The sequence below is a fragment of the Macrosteles quadrilineatus genome, unplaced genomic scaffold (assembly GCF_028750875.1).
Source record: "Macrosteles quadrilineatus isolate MER2022 unplaced genomic scaffold, UCM_ALF_1.0 Scaffold_1__1_contigs__length_201487025, whole genome shotgun sequence".
Lineage (NCBI taxonomy): Eukaryota > Metazoa > Arthropoda > Insecta > Hemiptera > Cicadellidae > Macrosteles > Macrosteles quadrilineatus.
The window spans coordinates 59,096,530-59,121,329 of NW_026542594.1; the positions used below are offsets into that span (position 1 = coordinate 59,096,530).

General features: G+C 35.0%; 1 protein-coding gene across 1 annotated transcript in view; it reads left to right on the forward strand.

The window, feature by feature from the left end:
- The window catches only part of LOC128983218 (5-phosphohydroxy-L-lysine phospho-lyase), a 55,119-nt gene that overhangs the window by 28,417 nt on the left and 1,902 nt on the right, over nt 1-24,800 (forward strand). Inside the window, exons 6-9 of the mRNA XM_054402432.1 lie at nt 1,047-1,174; nt 7,191-7,288; nt 9,788-10,032; nt 23,731-23,968. Coding sequence (XP_054258407.1) covers nt 1,047-1,174; nt 7,191-7,288; nt 9,788-10,032; nt 23,731-23,968 — 709 coding nt within the window. The remainder of the gene's footprint in view (nt 1-1,046; nt 1,175-7,190; nt 7,289-9,787; nt 10,033-23,730; nt 23,969-24,800) is intronic.

Below are 24,800 nucleotides of genomic sequence, written 5' to 3' on the forward strand. Positions count from 1 at the left end.
TAAAGAAAAGTGATGATTAGGACTGTACCTAAACTTTCTGCTAACTTTCCTAATATGCCTAGACTAATATGTTTTTGCTTATAACCAGACTTTGCCAAATATAACCAGCTGGTTGGTGTGGTAAAAACTCATTACAGTACAGTAATGTGTGATGAAACCACATTTGATTAGGCTGGCGCCAAACAGCTGTTTTCTGGACTAAATCCTTGCGTAGGAAGTTCATTAAAACAGTGTAGTGTGGCGTAAACTATTTTTACATCATACTACACAGAGACTCAGAGAGGTACTTTTCCATACGTATTGATAGGCTGGAAAGTTGCCCTTTACCGTGCCTAAACACGGAAAAGTAACATTATGTACTGTGCACTTAGTCAGCCGATGAAATAAACAGACAATTTGACAACTAGGAACATGAAATCAGAGCTGTTTCCCCGTCCTCGCTGTCATACTCGCTCGTGTCAGCTGACTGACTCTAAAAATTGGATGATGCGTACAACTTTCCATAGCGTAATATTGTTTTTATTCGTCTTGCTATTGCCCCACAAAGTTTATCTATTTGGGAACTGGGAACTTAACTCCCTGGCATCGCTTATTTAGTTTTATAATACTGTAACTATATTGATGTCTGTTTGTTGTTTTGTGTTTGATGTGATAACATTGTGTGTTTAAAGGACGAAATGTATGACTATGATAATGGTACAATACCTCGTCAAGTAATCCAAATGTTGATTGAGGTTAACAACCTACATGTTTCGCCGTAAATACAGCATCGTCAGGGTTACAAAAACGAAGACATCGATGTCTTCATGTTGACGAAATGTATGTTAAAATTTATTTTTCCAGTGACCAAGGAGGGGGCTTTAGCCCCTGTAGCTCTCCCTTGGAACCCCCACTACCCTTGGTAATCCGGAATTATTGTAAATCCTATAATAAGCAGGTCCCATATCTGTCAGATTATCAAGATTGGAACGTATTTTTCATCTTATCTGGCAAACTAAACGTAACGCAAAGAGTTTAAACAGATGGGTATAACCTGTTTGTCTCAGGCATGTCCACGAAGCGGGAGGAGTGTTCATAGCAGACGAGGTTCAGGTTGGCTTTGGTCGGGTTGGCAAACACTGGTGGGGCTTCCAACTACAGGGCGAGGACGTCATCCCAGACATCGTCACTGTTGGTGAGGCTCAACTTACGACTATTGTACTATTGAAAATTATATTTGATGTTTATTAGTTTAGAATTTAATTATCAATTCTTTGCTCAAAAACATCATAATAACTTGCCAAGATACCTAATAATTTACTGTAAAATATTATTATATATTTTTTTTTAATTTGCACAGAAATTGAGAAAATATAAACTTTTTGTTTTCTTTCTTCTATTGAATACAAGCACAACCGTCATGGCTTTGCTCACGTAAATTTAAATATAAAAGCTATAAATGTTTCAACGATTACAAAACAGCTAGTGCACCTGTTGCTCGAATTCGAGCAATTGCAAAGTATTACAGGCATTATTTCAAAACGAATAACTTAATAGAGTGAACTTAAAGATAATGTAATCCAACAACTCCACTTCAACGAACTCACTCTGAAAACTAACACACTCCACTCCAGTTATCGAAACTAAAAACGAACTCACTCTGAACACGAAACCTTTTGTGTGTATCATGTTTTTACTATGAACAGCTGTAATTAATACAAATTATTCTTCTGTTTAAGTAAACAAAATCTTTTCTTCATAAGAAATACATTGGGATTTTGATATCTGTATCACGACCGTCTATACTTCTCGTGATAATAATACTTAGGAATGATCTAAATTGGTAACATTTTATTTGAACATGTCTTTTGTAAGAAGTCTCTAACACTAATAACAATATTTGTTTTTTCTGATCATAATAATATAATATCCTAAATAAAACACATGTTTTATTTACAGTCTTGAAACATCCCCCTCCTTAAAGGTCGAGTCTCCTTGGAGGATGTACTTGACGTCCGTGTCTAGTCTTGTAACTTGAGTTGTCCTCTTGTGGTTTTGGACTTCTGGTACAGACACTTGTTGAATTTTGTTCTGTCACATTGTCTCGTGATGGTGTACTTTTCAAGTCATCGGGAAATGGTAGAAGATGGAAACGGTTTCTTCTTAGGTCTCTTGTATCAGTCCTGACAATATATGATCGTGGCTCAGTTGCTGTTTTTACAACCGTTCCAGGTTTTCCCACGTCAGATATCCAAACGCTGTCTCCAGATTTCAAACTTCCAAGAGATTTGGCACCATGCCTGGAGTCATAATTTCTCTTGTACTTTTCTCTATAATTCCTCTCCCTTTGTTTCAAGTCACTCAAATCTGGCTTTTCTGTTAAAAGTCCTGGCAAAACTGGTAGATTGTCTCGTAAACGTCGTCCCATTAGTAGTTGTGCAGGGCTAAACCCGTTCGATATTGGAGTGTTACGGTATGATAAGAGTGCCAGATAAGGGTCTTCTTTATTTTTCTTTAGGATGCATTTTGCTATCTTCACTGCAGCCTCTGCAGCTCCATTACTCTGATGGAAGTGAGGGCTACTTGTCTTTAACTTGAAATTGTAGTCTTTGGAAAACTGCTGGAATTCCGAACCTTGACGCATGGTGAATTGGGTTCCGCTGTCGGTTCTGATTTCTTCTGGAATTCCATGACGACTAAATACTGATTTACATTTTTCAATGACTTGATGACTTGTCAAAGAACGTAAGGTTGCAATTTCAAAGTATCGTGAGTAACAATCTGTTAACACGATGAACCATTGACCACTTAACTTGAAAAGATCCATTGCTGCAATCTGCCAAGGTCTTGAAGGGAAATCTGCTGGAATAAGTGGTTCGTTTTTATTTTTCCTGTGCTGAATACATTGTGGACAACTTTCAACCATCTTTGCAATCTCACGAGATATTCCTGGCCACCAAAGACTGTTGCTGGCTCGGAGTCTACATTTTGTTATTCCCAAGTGTCCTACATGGATTCGTTTTAGCATTTCTTCTCTCAATGCTTCTGGAACATATATTCGTGTTCCTCGTAATACAAGATCATCAGCAACAGAAAGTTCTTCCTTTACGTTGAAAAATGTCTTTAATTGATCTGGAATTTCAAATTTTTCTGGCCAACCATCAATGATTAAGTTCCATAATTTCATACAAATTGGATCTTGTCTTTGACAATGTAGGATTTTCTGTATGTTTTCATCAGTAGTTGGAACATTGGAAATGACTTGTCTCACGTAGTAAGTGAGTTCCTCCTCTAAGTCATAGTTTTCAGTGTCCTTTAGAGGGTTACGTGAAAGACAGTCAGCTGTTATTAGGTGTTTTCCAGGAATATACACAAGATTGTATGAGTAACGCATCATTCTTAGTCTTATTCTCTGTAGACGTGGAGTTAATTCATCTAAGTTTTTTGACGTCAAAATCTTCAAAAGTGGTTTATGATCTGTCTCGATTATTATGTCCTTACCAACTATGTAGTCTTTCAACTTGTCACATGCCCAGGCGATTCCCAGAGCTTCTCGTTCTATGTTGGAATATCTTCTTTCTGTATCAGTGAGAGAACGTGATATGTAGCTTACTGGTTTGAATGTGCCACTTTTTTCTCGTTGCAACAATACTCCGCCGATACCAAATGATGATGCATCAGATGAAATCATTGTATGAAGATTAGGGTCATAGAAAGCTAAGTGAGGAGCCGTAGTAAGAAGATTTTTGATAGTATCAAAAGCTTTTTGTTGTGGTTTGTCCCATATCCATTCATTATTTTTGTTGAGTAGCTCGTGAATAGGCTTCAAAATCTCAGACCTATTTGGAATATATCTTCCACTAAAATTGATCATTCCAAGATATCTTTGTACACCTTTCACATCAGTTGGAGGCTCCATCTCAGAAATAGCCTTAACTCTCTCCTGATCAAGAGAAATGCCATCAGCACTCAGTTCAAAGCCAAGGAACTTAATTTTTGGCTTTGAAAAGACTGTTTTCTCTTTATTCAAGGTAATGCCTTCCTTTTGAAGCTTTTCCAGAACCTCCACCAAAACCTTGTCATGCTCGGCTTGTGTGCTTCCCCATATTAGGATATCATCAATGTAAGCTTTTACATTTCTTTGATCACCAAGAGCAGCATGGATGCGTTTCTGGAAATACTCCGGAGCTGATGTAATGCCAAAGGGGAGGACCTTGAACTTAAATCGTCCCCAAGGTGTCAAAAAAGTGGTGAGATCTTGTGATTTTTCTTCCAAAGGTATTTGCCAAAACCCGTGATTGGCGTCTAGTTTAGAGAACACAGTAGCTCCTTTGATCTGTGCTATTGTGTATTCTATCCCTGGAATTGGATGTAACTGGCGCCGAACACTTTGGTTTAGTTTCGAAAGATCAACACATATCCGGACGTTACCGCTGTCTTTCTTTGGTACGACGACCATCGGAAAACACCAAGGTGTAGCATGGTCTACTGGAGTTATGACCTCCATATTTACCATTCTTTGAATCTCTTCCTTGGTTTTTGACCATAATGGTAGAGGTATTCGTCGAGGCACTGTAATTGAGAATGGCTTTGCTCCCATTTTTAGCTCAATTTCATAAGCTCCGTTCATTTTACCTAAACCACTGAAAAGAGATGGATATTTTTCGTACCAGTTCGTCGAAGTTGAAGACACACTTCGGACAACTTGTAGAAGGTTTAGTTTTTCAATGGCTGGTTTACCTAGGAGTGGTGTTTTACATTTTTCTGCTACATAAAAATGCTCAAAACAAGATTTGTTCTTATAGTCTAACTTTACATTTACCATCCCTCGTACAGCTAACTGAGTCCCATCCGGTCCTGAAAGTCTTTTACACGTATGTTGTAATGGAACTTTTTTGTTTAGCTTTATATTAGCTGGCAAAACTGAAACGTCTGCTCCAGTATCGATTTTAAACTTAATAATGTCAGAATCATTAAACCTGAGGTCAATTTCCCAAGATTCAGGGTTTAGAGCACTGTTTTCAGTAATTTTACCTATGAATTCTTCAGAATTTGATGAATTTGTACAATATTGATTAACAAACTGTGGTTCACTACTGACTTCATTAACCTTTTGCTTAGAACAAACTTTAGCAAAGTGACCGTTTGCTTTACAGTTGTTACACCGAACATTTTTGGCAGGACACAAGCCTCGGCGATGGGATGGAGTATTCCCACACCATTTACATAGGTTTTCTGGATTGTATTTTCCATGGTTATTAGAAACTGTTTTCTTACAAAAAGACTTTTTAGGAGTGGTAAATTTTACCCGATCAACGGAGGGATCAGCTAGGTCAAGTTTTTGCCTAACTAATGCCTCTGAACTGCGAAGAGCATCAACTGCAGTTTCTAATTTTAGTGAGCTTTGTAACTGTAAGCGATCACTAAGGTTTTGATCATTCATTCCAACGATAAGTTGCATGAGAATCATTTCATCCCTTAAATCTCCCCAGTTGCATGGTTTTGCAAGAGTAGGTCTATGCAAGTCTGTGATGAAATTTTCAGCAGACTCTGAGGATCCCTGTTTTCGTCTAAGAAATTTAGCACGCTGATAAATTATGTTTGTTTTAGGGACGAAATGGTTTTCGAATTTTCCCATAATCAATTCATAATTTTCCAACTCATCAGGGCTTAGATTAAAGGAATCAAATATTTCCTCAGCCTTATCCCCCATACAGTAGCAAAGAATGTCAACTTGCCTTTTCCCAGGTGCTTTATGTAGATCGCTGACTGACCTGTACCTTTCAAAGAGTTTCTTCCACGCACTCCAATCATAGGGGTTGAAGGAAAAATTGTCTGGAGGCTTGACATGGATTTGATTTCTTTGAAGTCTGTTCTCTTCAATTTCCTGTTGGATCTGTAGGTTTACATCAGACTGCGCCATGTATCACGACCGTCTATACTTCTCGTGATAATAATACTTAGGAATGATCTAAATTGGTAACATTTTATTTGAACATGTCTTTTGTAAGAAGTCTCTAACACTAATAACAATATTTGTTTTTTCTGATCATAATAATATAATATCCTAAATAAAACACATGTTTTATTTACAGTCTTGAAACACTTCTGTTTAAGTAAACAAAATCTTTTCTTCATAAGAAATACATTGGGATTTTGATAGCCTGGTGGGGCAAAGCCCGAGGACTTTTATTACAGGAATTGGTGAAAGGGGGCGTCTACACAAAAAATACTTAATTTTGACACATCGTTTGTAAAAAATGTAAAAATCTGTCCATTATTAACTTAGGATTAGTGTGTTTCGTAGAAATCGCCTTCACATATATTATATATAAGGATGGTAAAAAAAACATGACGGAACTAGTTTAAAAATCAAATCTATTTTTATTAAATCCATTCATGTATAATCAACAAAGATAGTCAAACATATGTGATCACTAAAGCAACCGTGGTGTAGTGGCTAAGACGGCGGGTTTCCATTCTGGAGTCCCTGGTTTAAATCCCGGCTGGTTTAGTAAACTTTTTGCTATTGATTTTTTGGCTTTTTAATTTTAATTTTATTTTTAATGCATAGTTAATGTGATTAAATGTTTTGAAATGAGCTAGAAATTGTTTTGTAACAAGCTACAAATTATTTTGAAAGAAGCTACAAATTGTTTTGAAACAAGTTTAAAACTGTTTCAAATTTAAATTGATACTGAAAAAAATTCCAAGTACAACTTGTATTGATTCAGTTTTAAAACAAGTTTAAAACAGTTTTCATGTTACTTGGGAAACATCTAGAAAACATTTTTTATTTACTTCAACCACTAATACATAACATAATCCACCAAATATGTGAATGCAAATACGTTTGGATTATAAAGCAGTTTACAACATCAAATAGTATTTTTTAACTCTTATGTCTATTTTGAAGTTTACTATGTCCTCCAAAATATCTCAAGTCTTAAAAATACCTCTGGAACAAAGGTTTATTTGGCTGTAAATTTTGAATGTTCATTAAATTCCTTTTCTTTTGTTTTCATCTTAAAATATGCAATATAACTTATACAGTATTCAGGAAAGTTTCTAAATTGGATATAGAACCCACTCTTTCACTCTACAAATGGCTTGATTAAGGATTCCAAAGAAAGTGGGGAATTTAATGGAATTTGATTCAGTGTTACAGAAAGTAGATAATGATTTGGTGTATATGTTGTGTGATGTGGCAGGCAAGCCTATGGGGAACGGACACCCAGTGGCAGCAGTCATCACAACTAAGGAGATCTCAAGCAGTTTCAGAAACACTGGTATCGAATACTTCAACACCGTGAGTAGTTGTAATGTAATGTATCAGGTCTTCATCTAGTTACATGTTCATCAGCAGTTTTAAGCACACACATTGTACTAAATATATAGTCCATTCAAAAGATTTTGGCGGTTTGAGGAGTTCCCCTACCACTTTTTTCTGCTTAATGTATGTTGCAGCCGAGACAAATCTCAGCTCTTGAGCTATGGTAGGATCAAGACGTAGAGGGGGTAGATTTCTTTCCCTAAAACGGACTAAATTTTGTGAACGGAGTATAGGAAGAGAAAGTATTTTGTATATCAACATTCCTTTTAATTAATGTAAACATGATGCTTAAGTGTGTAGAATCACACACCATAACCACTCTGTTACCCAGAAAATTAATGAATTTACTTACCAATGTAATCTACTGTAAGTAATTTAATGGAAACAGTTAATGTTGTATTATTAAAACACTAGCAGAGTACCCGTCCTTCGTACGGGGTTGGCATATAAGTATAAAATGCTTATTGCAGTTATGGGTGAGGACATGGTTTAAGAAAGTTTGGTTCTTTTGCTCTACCACTGCCCCTGAACCATAGAAAAAAGTAGAGGTCTCATTGTGTAATGCATGTGTTAAATGCAAAAAATAATAGGGCTGCACCCTATAGGTGCCTTAAAACCTGTTAATGCTATTTAATATCATAGAACTAACTTGTGCAGTCGAAACAGCTGACAAAATTCTTTAATTCCTTTTGGATATATTTTTATCAAATTTGGCAAATTGATTTATTCTATACTAATTTTCCTAAAATCACACTTCGTAACCCTCCCTGTAGCAGCATAACCTAGATACTCGTTAAACCTAATGTTATTGAATTAGATTTAATTGAAAATAGGCTGCAGGTGTGCTGCGGCGGGGGTATTATGGAATTGTAATTGATGTAGAAAGAAGACTTTGTAGTAGTACATGATTAACTCTAAGTTATATAAGATACTAAAAAAATCAATTCTGGAGGTCCCAATTAGTACCGTCGGTCGCTTAAAAATTTGACTGGCGCTACTGCAACCAGCGCTACTATTCGTATTCGCTAGCAGCTATACCCGTGCCTTGCTACTGGGTCAGTATGCAAAAGAGTTAATACTGGTTCTTTGAAAATGCCAAATGGTTTCACTCCCTAACATTTATTGTAGAAACGAAATTGAACTGTATTAGCCTACTTAACTTGATAATAGTAATAGGTCTAGTACTTTTTTGTTAACTCATACTGTGAATACTTATTTAGGCTACCTAGGAAACAAAACCAATGATATATTTTAAGGTATAATAAAAGAACCTGTTTAATAGTTTGGACTGTAAACGAAAAGCTATCACAATAGTTCCAAACCTGTCAATAGTGTAGTTTTCTAACATATTTTAGGGAAATGACGATCAGGCACATAGAAATTCGCTTAGTCTATAGGTTTGCTGCAGCAGGGATATTAAATTACTGTTTACACAAAAATAAATCTAAAACATAATTCTCATAAAACTCAGGATAAGGGCCTAGTTTGATACGGAAATGATTGTAGAATCTTAATTATATCCTATATCTATGAATAATTTCTTTTTACAATGAAATATTCACTATAAAATATTATTACAGCATATCACAAATATTAGAACAGACTCAGTATAATTGAGTATAAACATAAAAAAATTATGTAACTGGAAGAATCTTATTATAATGAAATGACATTAACATATGGTTTGACAGCTCCATTTTAGTACCTAATGTAAAATAATGTTTACATTCAGGCTAGTGACGTCATTATTTTAAATATGATCCCTACCCTCTCTGTTCTAATATTCATGCAGTATTTAAATAAATGTTTGAACCAGCTGTGTGGAATTGTGAAACCAAATTTCATTTGACAGTTAGTTCTGCTTGTTTACATTTTCAAACTTTGTAGGTTTGTTCTTTGTTACCATGGATACCATCAATCAATATTTAATTTTAAATCTCTCACCTCAAATTTTTGAAAGCCCACGGGGCGGAGCCCTAGGACAATATCGAAGCGGGAATAGTTCTATATGTATCCTCAGAGCTGTAGCTTCATTTGTGTGCAATTTGAGACCAGTCGGTTCAGTAGTTTTTGAGATTATCTCATACAAACACACACACACACAGACACCACCTCTTCTTTATAATAGTATAGAGTATAGATAGATAGATATAGATTTGATTGCTTATTAAAAAACTGTTGGAATTTTACAATTTAGTAGTAAATTTGATTTTTTTATGTGTTTTAGTGAATTTCCCATATAGGGAATAAGATATTACCTTAGGTCTCATGATAAGACCTAGACCTGGGACCGATTTAATTTTTGTGTGACGTAGGTATATTTTATTGGAAGTTCTAATGTTAAGGGATACGGTACTTTTACAAAATAAAGTGAAATAATAAATATCATAGTACCCTGAGAGTTTTTTTTTATTTAACTGATACAGGCTTATTTTTGTTTAAACACCATGGGATTAACTCACACTGTGATTGTAGTATGGAGGCAACCCAGTATCCTGTGCAGTGGCAAAAACTGTGATTGAGGTGATTGAGAGGGAGAACCTGCGAGAACAAGCTACCAAGGTGGGAAACCACCTGCTGAACTCTCTAAAGCAGCTCATATCCAAACACAACATCATAGGAGATGTGCGAGGTGTGGGGCTGTTTGTAGGGGTGGAGCTGGTTACTGATAGGACCACCAAGACCCCCGCCACAGCTGAGGCTCAACATATCATCTCCAGGTAAGATGTTTGTAGAGGGGGAGCTGGTTACTGATAGGACCACCAAGACCCCCGCCACAGCTAAGGCTCAACATATCATCTCCAGGTAAGATGTTTGTAGAGGTGGAGCTGGTTACTGATAGGACCACCAAGACCCCCGCCACAGCTGAGGCTCAACATATCATCTCCAGGTAAGATGTTTGTAGAGGTGGAGCTGGTTACTGATAGGAACACCAAGACCCCCGCCACAGCTATGGCTCAACATATCATCTCCAGCTAAGATGTTTGTAGAGGTGGAGCTGGTTACTGATAGGAACACCAAGACCCCCGCCACAGCTGAGGCTCAACATATAATCTCCAGGTAAGATGTTTGTAGAGGTGGAGCTGGTTACTGATAGGACCACCAAGACCCCCGCCACAGCTGAGGCTCAACATATCATCTCCAGGTAAGATGTTTGAAGAGGTGGAGCTGGTTACTGATAGGACCACCAAGACCCCCGCCACAGCTAAGGCTCAACATATCATCTCCAGGTAAGATGTTTGTAGAGGTGGACCTTTTGACTGATAGGACCACCAAGACCCCCGCCACAGCTGAGGCTCAACATATCATCTCCAGGTAAGATGTTTGAAGAGGTGGAGCTGGTTACTGATAGGACCACCAAGACCCCCGCCACAGCTGAGGCTCAACATATCATCTCCAGGTAAGATGTTTGTAGAGGTGGAGCTGGTTACTGATAGGACCACCAAGACCCCCGCCACAGCTATGGCTCAACATATCATCTCCAGGTAAGATGTTTGAAGAGGTGGAGCTGGTTACTGATAGGAACACCAAGACCACCGCCACAGCTAAGGCTCAACATATCATCTCAAGGTAAAATGTTTGTAGAGGTGGAGCTGGTTACTGGTTACCAAGACCACAACTGAGGCTTAACATATCGTCTCCAGGTAAGATGATTGTAGAGGTGGAGCTGGTTACTGATAGGACCACCAAGACCCCCACCATAGCTTAGGCTCAACATATCATCTCCAGGCTTACTCACGCTTACTAGGCTAAAAATATAAAATCTAAAAATCTATTTATGTCATGTGGTAATGTGCTGTAATTTTTCTTTGTAAAAAAAATAAACTGTGCTGGTTTTCATCTATATCTATAAAAGAGGAAGTATGTGTGTATGTATGTATGTATGTATGTATGTACCCTATGGACTTTGAAACTGCCCGACAGATTGTCATGAAACTTTCAGGTATTGTTAAGCTGCAATGATATCTTGATGAAAGTTTATTGGTGGTTGGGTAACATTATTCAAGGATGGTTTGTGTGAAGTTTCATACAGATCTGTCAAAAGGACTACGCCCCAGAGGGTTTTAAGGGGTCTAATGTCAGAATTTTGGAACTACAATGTATATAAATAAATATAAAAGCAGATGTTTTACTTTCACCAACTATTTTGTAGGTTTAAATAATCACAACATTCTATATTAGTCATGATTTGAAGTGATGTTTCCACAGAATTCAGCACAGAAAGCCATTTTACTTTTGGATAAGTCTAAACATATTAAACCTCAATCGCAGCACACCTGTGCACTCAATAACGTTTAAATTCTCCAATATTAAATATGTAAACATAAAAAAATCTTTATCAAAGTATTATAAACAATAAAAGGAATGGCAATGCCTTAATAATATTTTTATCTTTTGTTTTATACCCACACAATCTAACATAAATTTTTAGTTAATAATAATTGTGCATGCTCTATCTCAGGTATTCAAATGCCTCCGAATTTGTCATTAACCCACCACATTATTGTCATTAAAAGAAGGAACTCCAATAATACTAATGCAAAACTTAAATCCACCCTAGCTGTGCAACGGAACCAGACTGACGATTAAAAACAGCCTTTGCGTGTTGCTTTCGCAATCATCATTATGAGGCATAAGGGCATTGCCTGACTATCGCTGGTTTAAATTTATAAAATGAATGATTTACACACGGACAGCTGTATGTTGCCTGCTCACGTGGTGGTAGTTACGCCTAAAAATGTATATGTTTATACACCTAATGAAAAAAAAAACACTGTTTATCCACAGGCAATTAAGTAAAATAAATATTCTATTTTTACTTTCTCCCCCTATACCATAGTATATGGAGAAAGTATTGTTTTCGTCAAAATTTTCGAGTTTGAGTTTTGAGTGGATATATTCGTTTTGGGTCCCCCTGGACCCAAAAAAGTGGTTTTCGAAGTGATGTCTGTGTGTGTGTGTGTGTTTGTATTCACCGAATAGTGGCATCCTTCAAAAATTGTGGCACCTTTTTCAGGGTGCCACAGCTAATTCGATCATTTTTGAGGTTTTCCAGCATTATTACGTCGTTTAAACATCACATGCCACAATTGAGTATTTTTGAACTCGTTGATGTGAGTTTAAGTAGCGCAGGTACACACCGAATTGTGGAACACGAAACCATACAGGTAGCTAGCGCGCCTCGCGCCGTCCGCCGGAACTATAACTTTCCTAATGCTACGTTGCCAATTCTCGCGCCAGCCTACACTCGAAATAGTGGCACCATGCCACAATTCAGTATATATCAACAGTGTGTGGACAGGATGCCACTTAATGAGTTGTAGAGCTTGAGCAGTGTGTAGAACAGTGCAACAAGCAACTAATAAACTAATAATACTATATACTGCCACGTACTATAAAACAATTTAAGTACCATAAATAATATACTTTTGCTCCGAGTGGTGAACAATGTTTTACATTACAAATAATTTGTGTAGTAAATAATAATTTAAATTGATTTTACCTAACCCGCCATGTTAAACTTCCCTATCCCAAGCGTGATGTATACAACTTCCTTACTTCTCGAGTGATGTAAAGTATCAAAAACTCACTCGGTGATGTAAAGAAACCCATTTAAATAACATTGAGTGCTTAACTTAAAAAATATAACTCTATGGAGCCAACGATGTTCAACGCTAGAAATCAGCTGTGCGCTTGAATGTTATTATTATGCTTTAAAGTATTTTCCTACCTAACCTAGCTTTTGTTAGTAAAAAGAACGTTACTGATAGAAGATGAGTGAAATGGATAATGAAAAATATTGTACGTAAACCCATGTTTATTGTCGGGTCAGGTAAAATCTTGTACGTTACACGTTACGCAAGAGCGTGCTGTTTACATCACTTAGGTGAATTATGCAACTCGCTTACGCTCGTTGCACAACATTCACCTGCGTGAAGTAAAAACGCTCTTACTACACTTGTAATGTAAATAGCTATTACGCAACCATTAAAAAATTGATTTTTGTTTACAAACATAAATTGGTAACGTAGTTATTTTGTATCAATTGAATTTGTACACTGAAACAATAACAATGTTTGAGGTTAGAACGCTATATAAGTTGTCCTAGACTGCTTTTTTTTATCTTACAAACTATTTCGTGCTGATACATCTATTTTTTTAACATTTTAGTCATGTTGACAAAATATTTTGCAATTACATTTCTGAATCAGTCAGTAAAGGTAGATTTCGATGCATCATTGCTGAAAGTTATGTTTTGCTTCTCACTCTCAGAGTATTCCAAAGACATCTAATGTTTCAATCCATGTTCAAATGTTATATGAGGTAAACATATAACCGAATCAATTAAAGTACTTAAATTAAAATACATATTATTATCAACACGCATAATCTAGTTCAGATTATAATATCATCTCACAATCATATTTGTAAAACCTACTGTGGTGTTTTAACCAGTCCCCCACTAACAAAAGCATAAAATGAAATGTCCTAAAGAGGTTAACATTGAGTCATAACAAAAGTAGTTTAAAAGTTGTAACCGTGATACTGTAAATAATTTGATATTGTTAGATATTGTACGATCGTTTTACAATTTTGTCAATTTATCTGTTACTTTCATACAAATGTATTTTTATTATTCAATGTTTTGTTTTGTAGAACCTTTAGTATTCTCAACTTTATTAATAACTAGTAGAATACCCGTCCTTCGTACGGGGTTGGCATATAAGTAGAACATGATCATTGCAGTGATGGGAGAGGAAACGGTTTAAGAAAATATCGTATTTTAATTTATACGGTATCCTATAGTGTAGCACACATATACCTATAATAAAAGAATGTGTTTAATGGTTTGCACTGTAAACGAAAACCTATCACAATAGTTCCAAACATGTTAATAGGGCAGTTTTCTAACAAATTTTAGTGAAATTATAATCAGGCAAACGGGAATTCGCTCAGTCTATAGGTTTGCTGGGGCAGGGGGATTATATTACTGTTTACAAACAAATAAATCAAAAGAATATACCTCATAACTCAGGATAAGGGCCTAGGTTGATAAGGCAATATAGAATGTTGATTATTTCCTATATCCATCGAATGATTTATTTTACAATGAATTATTATAAAAATAAATAAATATTATTACAACATTTCACAAAATTATGTATATTTAAGTATAATTAACAAACAGACTCAGTATAGTTAGATCATAAACAAATGAAGTACTGTTACCGAAACAATCCTATAATAATGAAATTACATTTACATATGGTTTGGCAGCTCCTTTAGGTAATGTTAAATAATAATGTTTACATTCAGGCTAGTGACATCATTATTTTAAATTTATAATCCTTACCCTCTCTGTTCTAATATTCGTGCAGTATTTAATAAGGTTTGAACCAGCTGTGTTGAATTGTGAAATCAAAATCAATTTGACAGTTAGTTAGTTCTGCTTGTTTACATTTTTAAACTTACTAGGTTTGTTCTTTGTTACCATGGATACCATCAATCAATATTTACTTTTAAATCTCTCATCTCAGATTTTTGAAAGCCCACGGGGCAAAGCCCTAGGTGAATATCGAAGCGGCAATAGTTCTATATTATGTATCCTCGGAGCTGTAGCTTCATTTGTGTGCAATTTGAGCATAGTCAGATCAGTATTTTTTGAGATTAGCTCATACAAACACACACACACAGACACCACCTCTTCTTTATAATAGTATAGAATATAGAATAGAATAGATAGATAGATAAACCTATTTCAACGTACAATATCAGTTTTAGGAAATTCCTAGTAAGGTTGTTAGAAGTATACTGGCATCCGTGAAGTTTCTGTAATGTTTTTTTAAAATCACTGTGGGATATATTTAACTTCACTTATTATTTATTTAATATGTTTCTACTTCTTGAAATTCTCAGTTAACTGGGAGGCGGAGCAAACAGTTTGTTCTAAAATGAACTTGAAAATTTTAAACAATCTTTTTCTGTTGGTTTACTTAAAGTATATAATGTTCTACTATGAATGCAAATCTTTAATATAGTCTAAATATCCATTCCCACCCTCATACAAAAACTATGATATTTAACAGTTGAATCTTTATAACGTATAAACACATTATTTTTAATCGGTCATCAAACTGATCCTTGAATTAGTAGTTGCAAGAGTACGCAAAACTGCAGATAGTCCTTGAAAATGCTTGTGCAATGATATAGTTTTAAATTATAAAAGAAACCCTTCAAAATATTGTATTAACAGGACCAGAGGACCAATATGCACATGGTATTTCATTTGTATAAGGCAAAAAGTTCAAAACATATTAACTTATGATTGCCAATAGATTTTGGGTTTCCTTAAAACAATTATATAAAACTGTCTGCAAATGTCAATAAAACTAATTTTATAAGAAATTGTAGATTCTTCTGTTGCTCTGTAGGCGACCATTTTGGTCACACAAGGAAGTCCAAACTTATATCTTAGTTTGAACAACGTCATCTTGATTTTACATTGCACAAGATACAGAATCGACACATAGGCTTTCAAAAAAAATAAAAAAGAAAGTAACTAGTGATGGACCACGCAGACATAGGAACAGTCTAGACTTGCCTCTTACTGACGTTTTCCAAACGAATATAGAAGTTAGATCTACATTCTTCATTTTAGGCTTGAAATAAATTTGTTTGTGGGTAAGAGCGAATGAGTAAGTATGAACAATAATTTTACCCTTCTCCCCGACACGCCACCATACCACAGCATCTTACTAGCAGAGCTCAAGGTCATTGTCGTAATTATAATGTACTAAATTTAGACTTCCACCCCCCAATGTCACCAATGGGCCCTAAAGGTTGGTATGTAACAATTCATGCCGGTTGAACAATGGCCTTTAAAATACGCTTTTAATTTGTTTTCTAGCGTTTACCGTATCTTAGAAAAAGTTAGTTTACAATAATTACAAAAACTTGTTGGGCGAAAGAAAAATTCTAAAAAGCTACAAATTAATTTATAATATATGTATCTATATCGTATTAAAGTGTGTTAAAGGTTTAGCGTTTGGTTTACAATGTAAAAATTTTCAAAGTCACAAGATGGTTTCTGAAACTCTTTATACAACTCTCCTTTATAAAAATTTAAAAAAAAATATTATCCAAGATATTGAGCTCTTTAGCCACAAAATCCACCGTTTTTTTCTTACCTGAAGAAGAAATAAAAACAGTAGCAGCCGACGAACTTTGTAATGTCATATTTAAAAACTCATTTAAAAGTACCGACTTTATTTCAAGATTTAAAATAGAAAATATAAACTTTTGAGCTTTTAATTAGAACCAATAGTGTCCTAGACTAATTGACATCTTTCACACGAAGTGTCAACGATTTACCTTTAGTCTAAATGTCAAGTTATTTTGAAGCTGGACATTGAGTTTTGGTGCCGTTTTCATTGGCATCTACCACTTTTAACCTGCACTAAGATTGCGGACCTGAACTGCTTGTATGTTAGTTATATAGATGTGCTCCATCTATTGGTCTTATGTGATCGTTGATTTAAACTAACGGAATTCTGATGCAAATTTGATCATGAATTATTAGCAGTTTTGCAGGGATGATTAACAATAGTTTTTTTTTTTTATTTTTTTTTTTTTTATTTTTTTTTTTTTTTATTTAAATTGCTTGTTAGTTGGCAACAAATCTTAGAGATGTGTATACATTTTTAGGACAAAATTGAATTGGCAGATGCCATGGTAAAGAAGCGTACTAGAAAAAGTTACTGTCGCCTCATCCAATTTTTACAGCAGTCAGCTGTTGACATGCTAGGCGAGCAACCGCGACAGTGAGGACGGGGAACACCTGATTTCATGTACCTAGTTGGCAAATTGTCTGCTAGCTACTAACATACACATGCATAAGCCATCAGCGGTACAACAGTAGCCTCAATGAATATACAGGGTGATCAACTCAAGGAGGCCACCATTGGGATATCGGAAACGGTAAGAATTAGAGAAAACTTTAAATGGGGCACATTCCTTTATTTTTTGTGGCAGTTAAAAATATGATTTTATTTTTTCAAAATTCAGCCGCCATTTTCCAAAATGGCGGCCAACTTTGAAATTTCTTATGGAACACCCTATACTTTATCATGTTTTCGGATAGAACAGGCAATTTAAAAACTTTTTTATTCTTGACATTTTTTCGATAAACCCACTCGTTTAGGAGTTACAGCCTATGGAAAAATGACTTCCGGTGTACATTTTACATCATGTAGCTCCTAAACAAGTAGGTTTATAGCGAAAATTTTAAAAGTAAATAAGTCTTAAAATTGCATCCACATTCCAAAAAGACCATAAAATTCGTTAATTAATTCTATTATCTTAAAAATGGCGGCCATTTTCCAAAATGGCGGCAAACTTGAAAAGTGGAAAACTGTGTATTTTATGGTCTTTATGGAATGTGGATGCAATATTAAGACTTCTTTGACTTATTTACTCATCACATTTTCGCTATAAACCTACTTGTTTAGGAGCTACATGATGTAAAATGTACACCGGAAGTCATTTTTCCATAGGCTGTAACTCCTAAACGAGTGGGTTTATCGAAAAAATGTCAAGAATAAAAAAGTTTTTAAATTGCCTGTTCTCTCCGAAAACATGATAAAGTATAGGGTGTTCCATAAGAAATTTCAAAGTTGGCCGCCATTTTCCAAAATGGCGGCTGAATTTCGAAAAAATAAAATCATATTTTTAACTGCCACAAAAAATAAAGGAATGTGGCCCATTTAAAGTTTTCTCTAATTCTTACCGTTTCCGATATCCCAATGGTGGCCTCCTTGAGTTGATCACCCTGTATAAACACTTGTGTTAAGGTTTAAATACAGTAGTCAATGTTATTACTGAATTTGATACTATATATTGTTACTAATATATGAAATGGAGAAAAACGTTACCTTAAAAATACAAAATTTCCCAATTTATATCCAGACCTTTTTAAATAGCTTAGAAAACAAATAATTTAGTATATCAAAGTGTTTTTGTACGGTTATTGGTAACAGGACAAATTCAAAAATTGTAAATTTAAAATTCCCTTGTTATTCATATAAAGAATATTGTAAAATGTTGTAGCTTGCTTGTTTATGGATATATTTTGATCAAACTTGGCAAATTTATTCAAACAATTACAAATCTATTTGGATCATGAACGGTACACTAGTTTTCCCAAGGTAGGACACGTGAATTGGAATTTTGGCGTTACAGGCACAATGACAGTAAAAATCAAACAAACGTACAGATATTGACACAAGACTCGTTTCGGCTATCTTATTATATACAACGTAGAAATAACCAAACACTTCATGAGTCTACGCAATGTACAGACAAAACAGTAAAGACTTTATAATCTTATAACTAACTATCTGCCCATGCTTCGCAAAGGGTGAGAATCTTTGGGTCTCTAAATCCACCGTAAAAAAATAGTATATCTCGTACCTAGGGCCTACAGTGAGGTTTTGCCGACTCGATATCGGGTTTTAAGTTCGGGACGAAGTCGAGAACGTGAAACGATCGAGAGCTGCAAACCCATTTTGGCTCGTGGTACGAGCGCTATTTTTCACCCAAGTATGTTTTGCAATATAACGTCCCTCTTATTTATGTGAAATATTTTGAGGAATCAGCAAAATCAAAAATAACAATAAATAGTTGTCTAGGCAGCTGTGACAAAAAACAAGTCTATTGCAATGCCATGGATACAGCTTGTGCATTTAATATACATTAATGTTTTAAGTAAATAGGCGAACAAGTGATTTTGCGGCCCTAGGGATGTAAACCCCTGCTCGGTCCCCATATGACGATGACAGCTGGCATGGCCAGCAAAACGTAACTTTCAGCCACCAATATAAACCAGCTAAATGTATCTAAAACAGCTAAAAACATCATAGTGAGGTGAAAAATTCGTTACGCATACTTTTACATTACCATGAATTAATTTTATGCATACAGAAAAAACGGAGTCATACTAATTGCGTATTTTAATGTAAACTAGTGGCTTGTATGGACATAGTCCCTAAAAAGCTACGGAAAAGGAATTATTGTTGGAATATTTAAACAAACTCAGAATCAAATTATCTATATGTCAGGATAGGCCTAGATATCCCACTACAACATATCGTTTGTGCAAAAAAAACAAAACAGTTTGTTGTTTGTCTTTGTTTGCTATTGTTGATAACGTTATGTTCAATAAAGAATTTGAATGATTCCAGAGCTTTAACTGCTAAAGGCAGCAAACATGTTTATGAATAAATATTGGTTTATTAAGGTAGCTTTGGTTTTTTGGTTAATGCTGATAACAAGGCTTCCCCGATTGAAATACAGTATCGGAAATTGACTTCGTCAAATAAGAAAAGGCAAAAAATGGTGTGTTGAGATACCCTACCCAGTTATTATTTCTAAGTCTATGCTCATTTTGTAAAGGTTTAACAAAATTATTCTTAAGTAAAGGCATCCCATTGACTGAACTTGGACCTAAATTTGTTTGTGATCAACATTAAAAAACCACTATTAGCCTAGTGTAAGTATGTGGTGTTAAACCTCCTAAAGGTGCGATTGATTTACATATTCTACCAAAAAAGGGTCTAGTCAACGTCTAATTACTAACTATTTTGCGGCTAGTTAGGGTTCCATTACCCAGTTATCGAAACTAATCACGACATAAATATTTTTGGTTCGTTTAAATACCTGTACGAACCTACTTCATCTCTATTCCCAAATTGTTTTCTAAGAGTAACCGTTGAGGTTATTCCACTTCATACAAAATATTGATTAAACACTACAATAAATCTCAAATATAAATGTTAGTAAATTTAAAAAAAAAAATTGGAATAAAGCTTTTACATATGTTTTGAAAAAAAAACAAAGGAGATCTTCTTTTAATCTTGAATCGGTTCTTAAATCTTGAAAACAATTTATTTCAACTTTGACATAACTAAAAAGTCTTAATTATTAAAGGTAACGTTATCCCTTTATATAGTTGGTTTTATATAGTATACATTACATTGCAGAATTGACTGGCAAATGAGTAATCCAAATGTAAGCTTACTTGCTAATGATAAAATCACGATTAGCTAGATTGAAGTAAACAAAAATCAGCAGTAAATGCCTTCTAATGCTATTCTTATGGAGAACATTGTACGTTATATCTAATTTTGTGTTAAGATTTAGGGAATTTCACTATTTTTCCCGCCGTCACGGGATAAAGACCTTTAATTTGAGCCCTCTCACGTCGTTCTACGTCCCAGTCGCCCACAATTTTGACGCAAAGAATCGGCTTACGTAATTAATATATAGATAGAATAGATTTCTTGTATATTCCCATGAACCTGATAATTTACCCGGCACATTGGGCCTTTATTCCAAGTATCTCAGTTCGTAAACCATACATACAATGTGACGATAAAATATCAACAAAATAGCATGTAGTTTTATGTAATCCTCACGAAATTTCATTTGGTCCATTGACTTTAAATCCAATAATTGTAAAAATTATTGGAGCTTTGAAAAAAACTTCATATAAAATCCTTACACTAATAAAAGACGACGTCATGAGCGCGGAAAATGAGCTACAGCGGCTAGGGCATAGCCACATGAATACAGAACGGAATGAAGGAACTAGAACGGAGAACTGGCAACAGCGCACGCGAGAAGTAGGGGGGGCGCACACACCGCTCAAGCACTACAACGCAATAGTGGCATCCTGTCCACACACTGTTGATATATACCGATTTGTGGCATGGTGCCACAATTTAAAAACTGGAATGTTAGATGTTAAAATGGAGTGTTCATTAAAAATATCGATGCAGACATGTTTCTACCACCTTCCTTCATCCACTGGTGGCCGCAGGTTGAAAGATGCCACAATTAGGTGTTTGCGAGTATTCGGTAAAACCCCGTATGTGTGTGTGTGTGTGTGTGTGTCTGTGTGTCTGGATGTGTACAGAGCTAGAGACTACACCTGTGGTCCGATTTCGATGAAATTTGGTATGTAGGTTCTAATCCATGGTATCTCTAGGCGTTTTTTTCATTTTTTTGAAATTTTGATTTTTAATGGGGATTTTCCCATAAAAACCCATAAAAAAACCGGAAAAATCGGATTTTCTCAAATATGGCCCGAACGATTTTGATTAAAATTTAGTATGTTGTAGCCCTTTAAATTCTGAACAAAATGGTACAAATCCCATTTCTGTAAAAATTACGGTTCAAAAGTTATGGTAAATTATGTTATTTTCCCATAAAAACCCCATAAAATAACGAAAAATAGGGTTTTAGACAAAGATCCGGTTTTGATTTAACATAGTATGTTATGGTCCTTACAATTTTGATAGTTTTTTTCACTTTTTAGAAATTTTTATTTTTAATGGGGATTTTCCCATAAAACCCCATAAAATAACGGAAAAATAGGATTTTCCCAAAATTGGCCTAAACGATTTTGATAAAAATTTGGTATGTTATAGTCCTTTATATTCTGAACAAAATGGTACAAATCCCATTTCTGTAAAAATTACGATTCAATAGTTATTGTAAATTATGTTATTTTCCCATAAAAACCCCATAAAATAACGGAAAATCAGATTTCCCCAAAATTGGCCCGAACGACTTTGATAACAATTTAGTATGTTATAGTCCTTTAAATTCTGAAGAAAATTGTACAAATCCCATTTCCGTATATTTACTCTCACCGCTTACACATGATAAAGGTTATTGACAAACTTATGGGAGAAAGTATGTGTCAGAATGCTGATACCGTTTATTTTGTATATATTTTCACTATTTATTGTAAAGAACAAATTGCCATTTAAAATAATATTTGTTAAACACAGCAACGTGCGCTGGGTAACTGCTAGATATTATTAAATTTAAAGTTTAATGATCTGAAACCCATTTCGTTCTAAAAAAGTGTTTAAACATTGTCGAGACTTTGATTTTGAAATTTATGTGAATAAAATTGACTATTTAGGATTATTATCTATTTATAAAATAAATTGATCTTATAACAATTTAACATGCTTGATACCATTGTTAATTTTTCCTATTCTTTCTGAACATAAAGAGTATATATACATGTTAGTAAGGTACCCCTTACTTCCAGATTAGCTATTTTTTAATGGTCTGCAAACTCACTCAAAATCCTGGATTAAGCCAGGGTTTCCAAGACGCAGATGCGCAATGCGGATGGGGGAGAGCAGAGTGAAGAGAACAATTTCAATCGGGGTCCCCTCCGCTTCTAGGAAAACAGTAACACGAAATTACTTAAGACACGAGCAGAGCGGACTCAGCTTTCCTTGGAAAACCCAACTTTAGGGCTTGACCTTGACCCTCCAAAAGCCAGGATTCAAAAGGTTTAGAAACAGGGTAGTGAGAGATACCGAATAAATTCAGTAGTAACAAATACATTAGTCCATCAAAGAAAACAAGTCAATTGTTAAAGGTTTTGATAGTTATACTAACAGATATAGCATCACAAATATATATGTATTATCATACATATATATTAATACATTTATATATCTATAAAGCTGTAAACAATACCTGTTACATTAACACGTAGAGTGCGGCCGTTCCTGATCAGGTGCGTCTGTACCCCATCGGAAACGCTCGGCAATGCCTTTTGTATATCTTAGTTTTTGCTCTAGCGTCGGCCGAAAGCGGACCTATACCATGTTAGCGTGTAGTGTGACTCGCATTTTGTTGTGGTGTAGGTGGGTAGTAAATTTCCCTGTAAAATCCCCGTCTGGCAATATTAAAAATCAACTTTTTGTCCCGTCTTTTTCCCTCCATTTGGCAATACAATTCCAATGGGATCGGCTACGCTCCAAGCAGTGCTGCTATCTGTGGATGTTTAGCGAACTACGTCAACTCTACGACAATAAACCATACTGTTAAGTGGCCATTTTGTGGGTTTCAGGGTGGTATGAAGTATAGTGGATAGTATGGTCGGTTGCTGTAGGCTTTCTCTAAATATTGTAGTAGAGTTTTTGGAAATAGTTGTATCTAAAATATTAATACTATTGTTCTCTTCAATTTCAAGAGTAAATTTGAGGTTTTTTGATATGTTGTTCAGTTAGTTTTAAAGATTTTATTTAAGACTTGTTTTTTTTTTTTTTTTTTTTTTTTTTGTTACACAAGACTTATTTTTAAGACTTTATTTTTGCCCTAATCCAAAATTAATTGTTGTTGCTTCAACCAAGTTTTTTACACTGGTTGCTTCTGATCAAGTAGATAAACCATTGTCAAGAATATCACATTTGAACAGAAGTTGGTTGTTTGGAACAGTTCAGGGGCGAGCCAAAACAATGGGAGGATAAGAATTGAGTTTCGCCAAAATTACTAAGTTATATTATCATTTGATCTTTTGGTGTCATTAATGATGGAATGTATACCTTCAGGATGAAAGAGGAGAGAATTTTACTGAGTTCTGATGGACCAGACCGTAACGTGTTGAAGCTGAAGCCTCCAATGGTGTTCACCATGGCCAATGCTGATTATTTCATTGCGACCTTAGATAGGATCCTGGATGAAATTAAAGAAAGTGAGCTTATGATTGATAACAAATCTCCAGACTTAATAACTGCAGACTTGGAAGTGGAGGAGAAGAAAATGAAGTATGTCTGTGGAGACATAGAGGTTAGTGCATGATATGAACACAATTATTAATGTTTGTAAGTTTGTCTTGTCAGCGAATTACCGTAGGTATCATGGTAAGACCTGGACCCGATTTACTTCTTCATATTGATGTCCACAGAGGCCAAAAACACCATCCGCTCAAATTTATATATAGATATATATTTATATATCTGTGTCCGTTAGCACGATAACTCGAGCAAAAATTATCCGATTTGATGAAATTTGGTAAAAACCTACATGATTGGACTATGGAGGGATTTATGGGATAAAAATGGGGTTTTGCCATTTTTTACCCCAAAAACATTTTTTCTAAACCATTTCATAGAGCTTAAATAATAAATAATTTAGTTTAGTGAAGCGCTGTTGTATGCCATACGGTTACAAAAAAAATTTAAAAAGTGTAAATATAAAATTTCCTTATTATTCTTATGGAGAAAATGAAAACTCTTGTAGCTTACTTGTTTATCAAATACACACTTTGTTTATATGTTGATCAAATTTGGCAAATTTATTTATTTCATCCTATGCTATTAACATTTGGTAAAAAATACTTTTTACCTTCCCCGTAGCAGCAAACCTAAGTACTCGTTAAATGTATCGTTATTTAAATTGGGAATAATATATGACTTATTTATGCAAATATTGCAAAATACCTCAAAAAATTGAGGCAACAATCTCAAAGTGTCAGTACTGGACTTTAGTTAAACGTTGTTTAGTTAATTAGTTATTAATTGTATGGAAAATCATATTAGACAAATAGTTTATCATAATATTGGTTTTCAAAAATAAGCAACACAAAGGAGTCCAAAAAAATATGAAAGCTAATATAAAC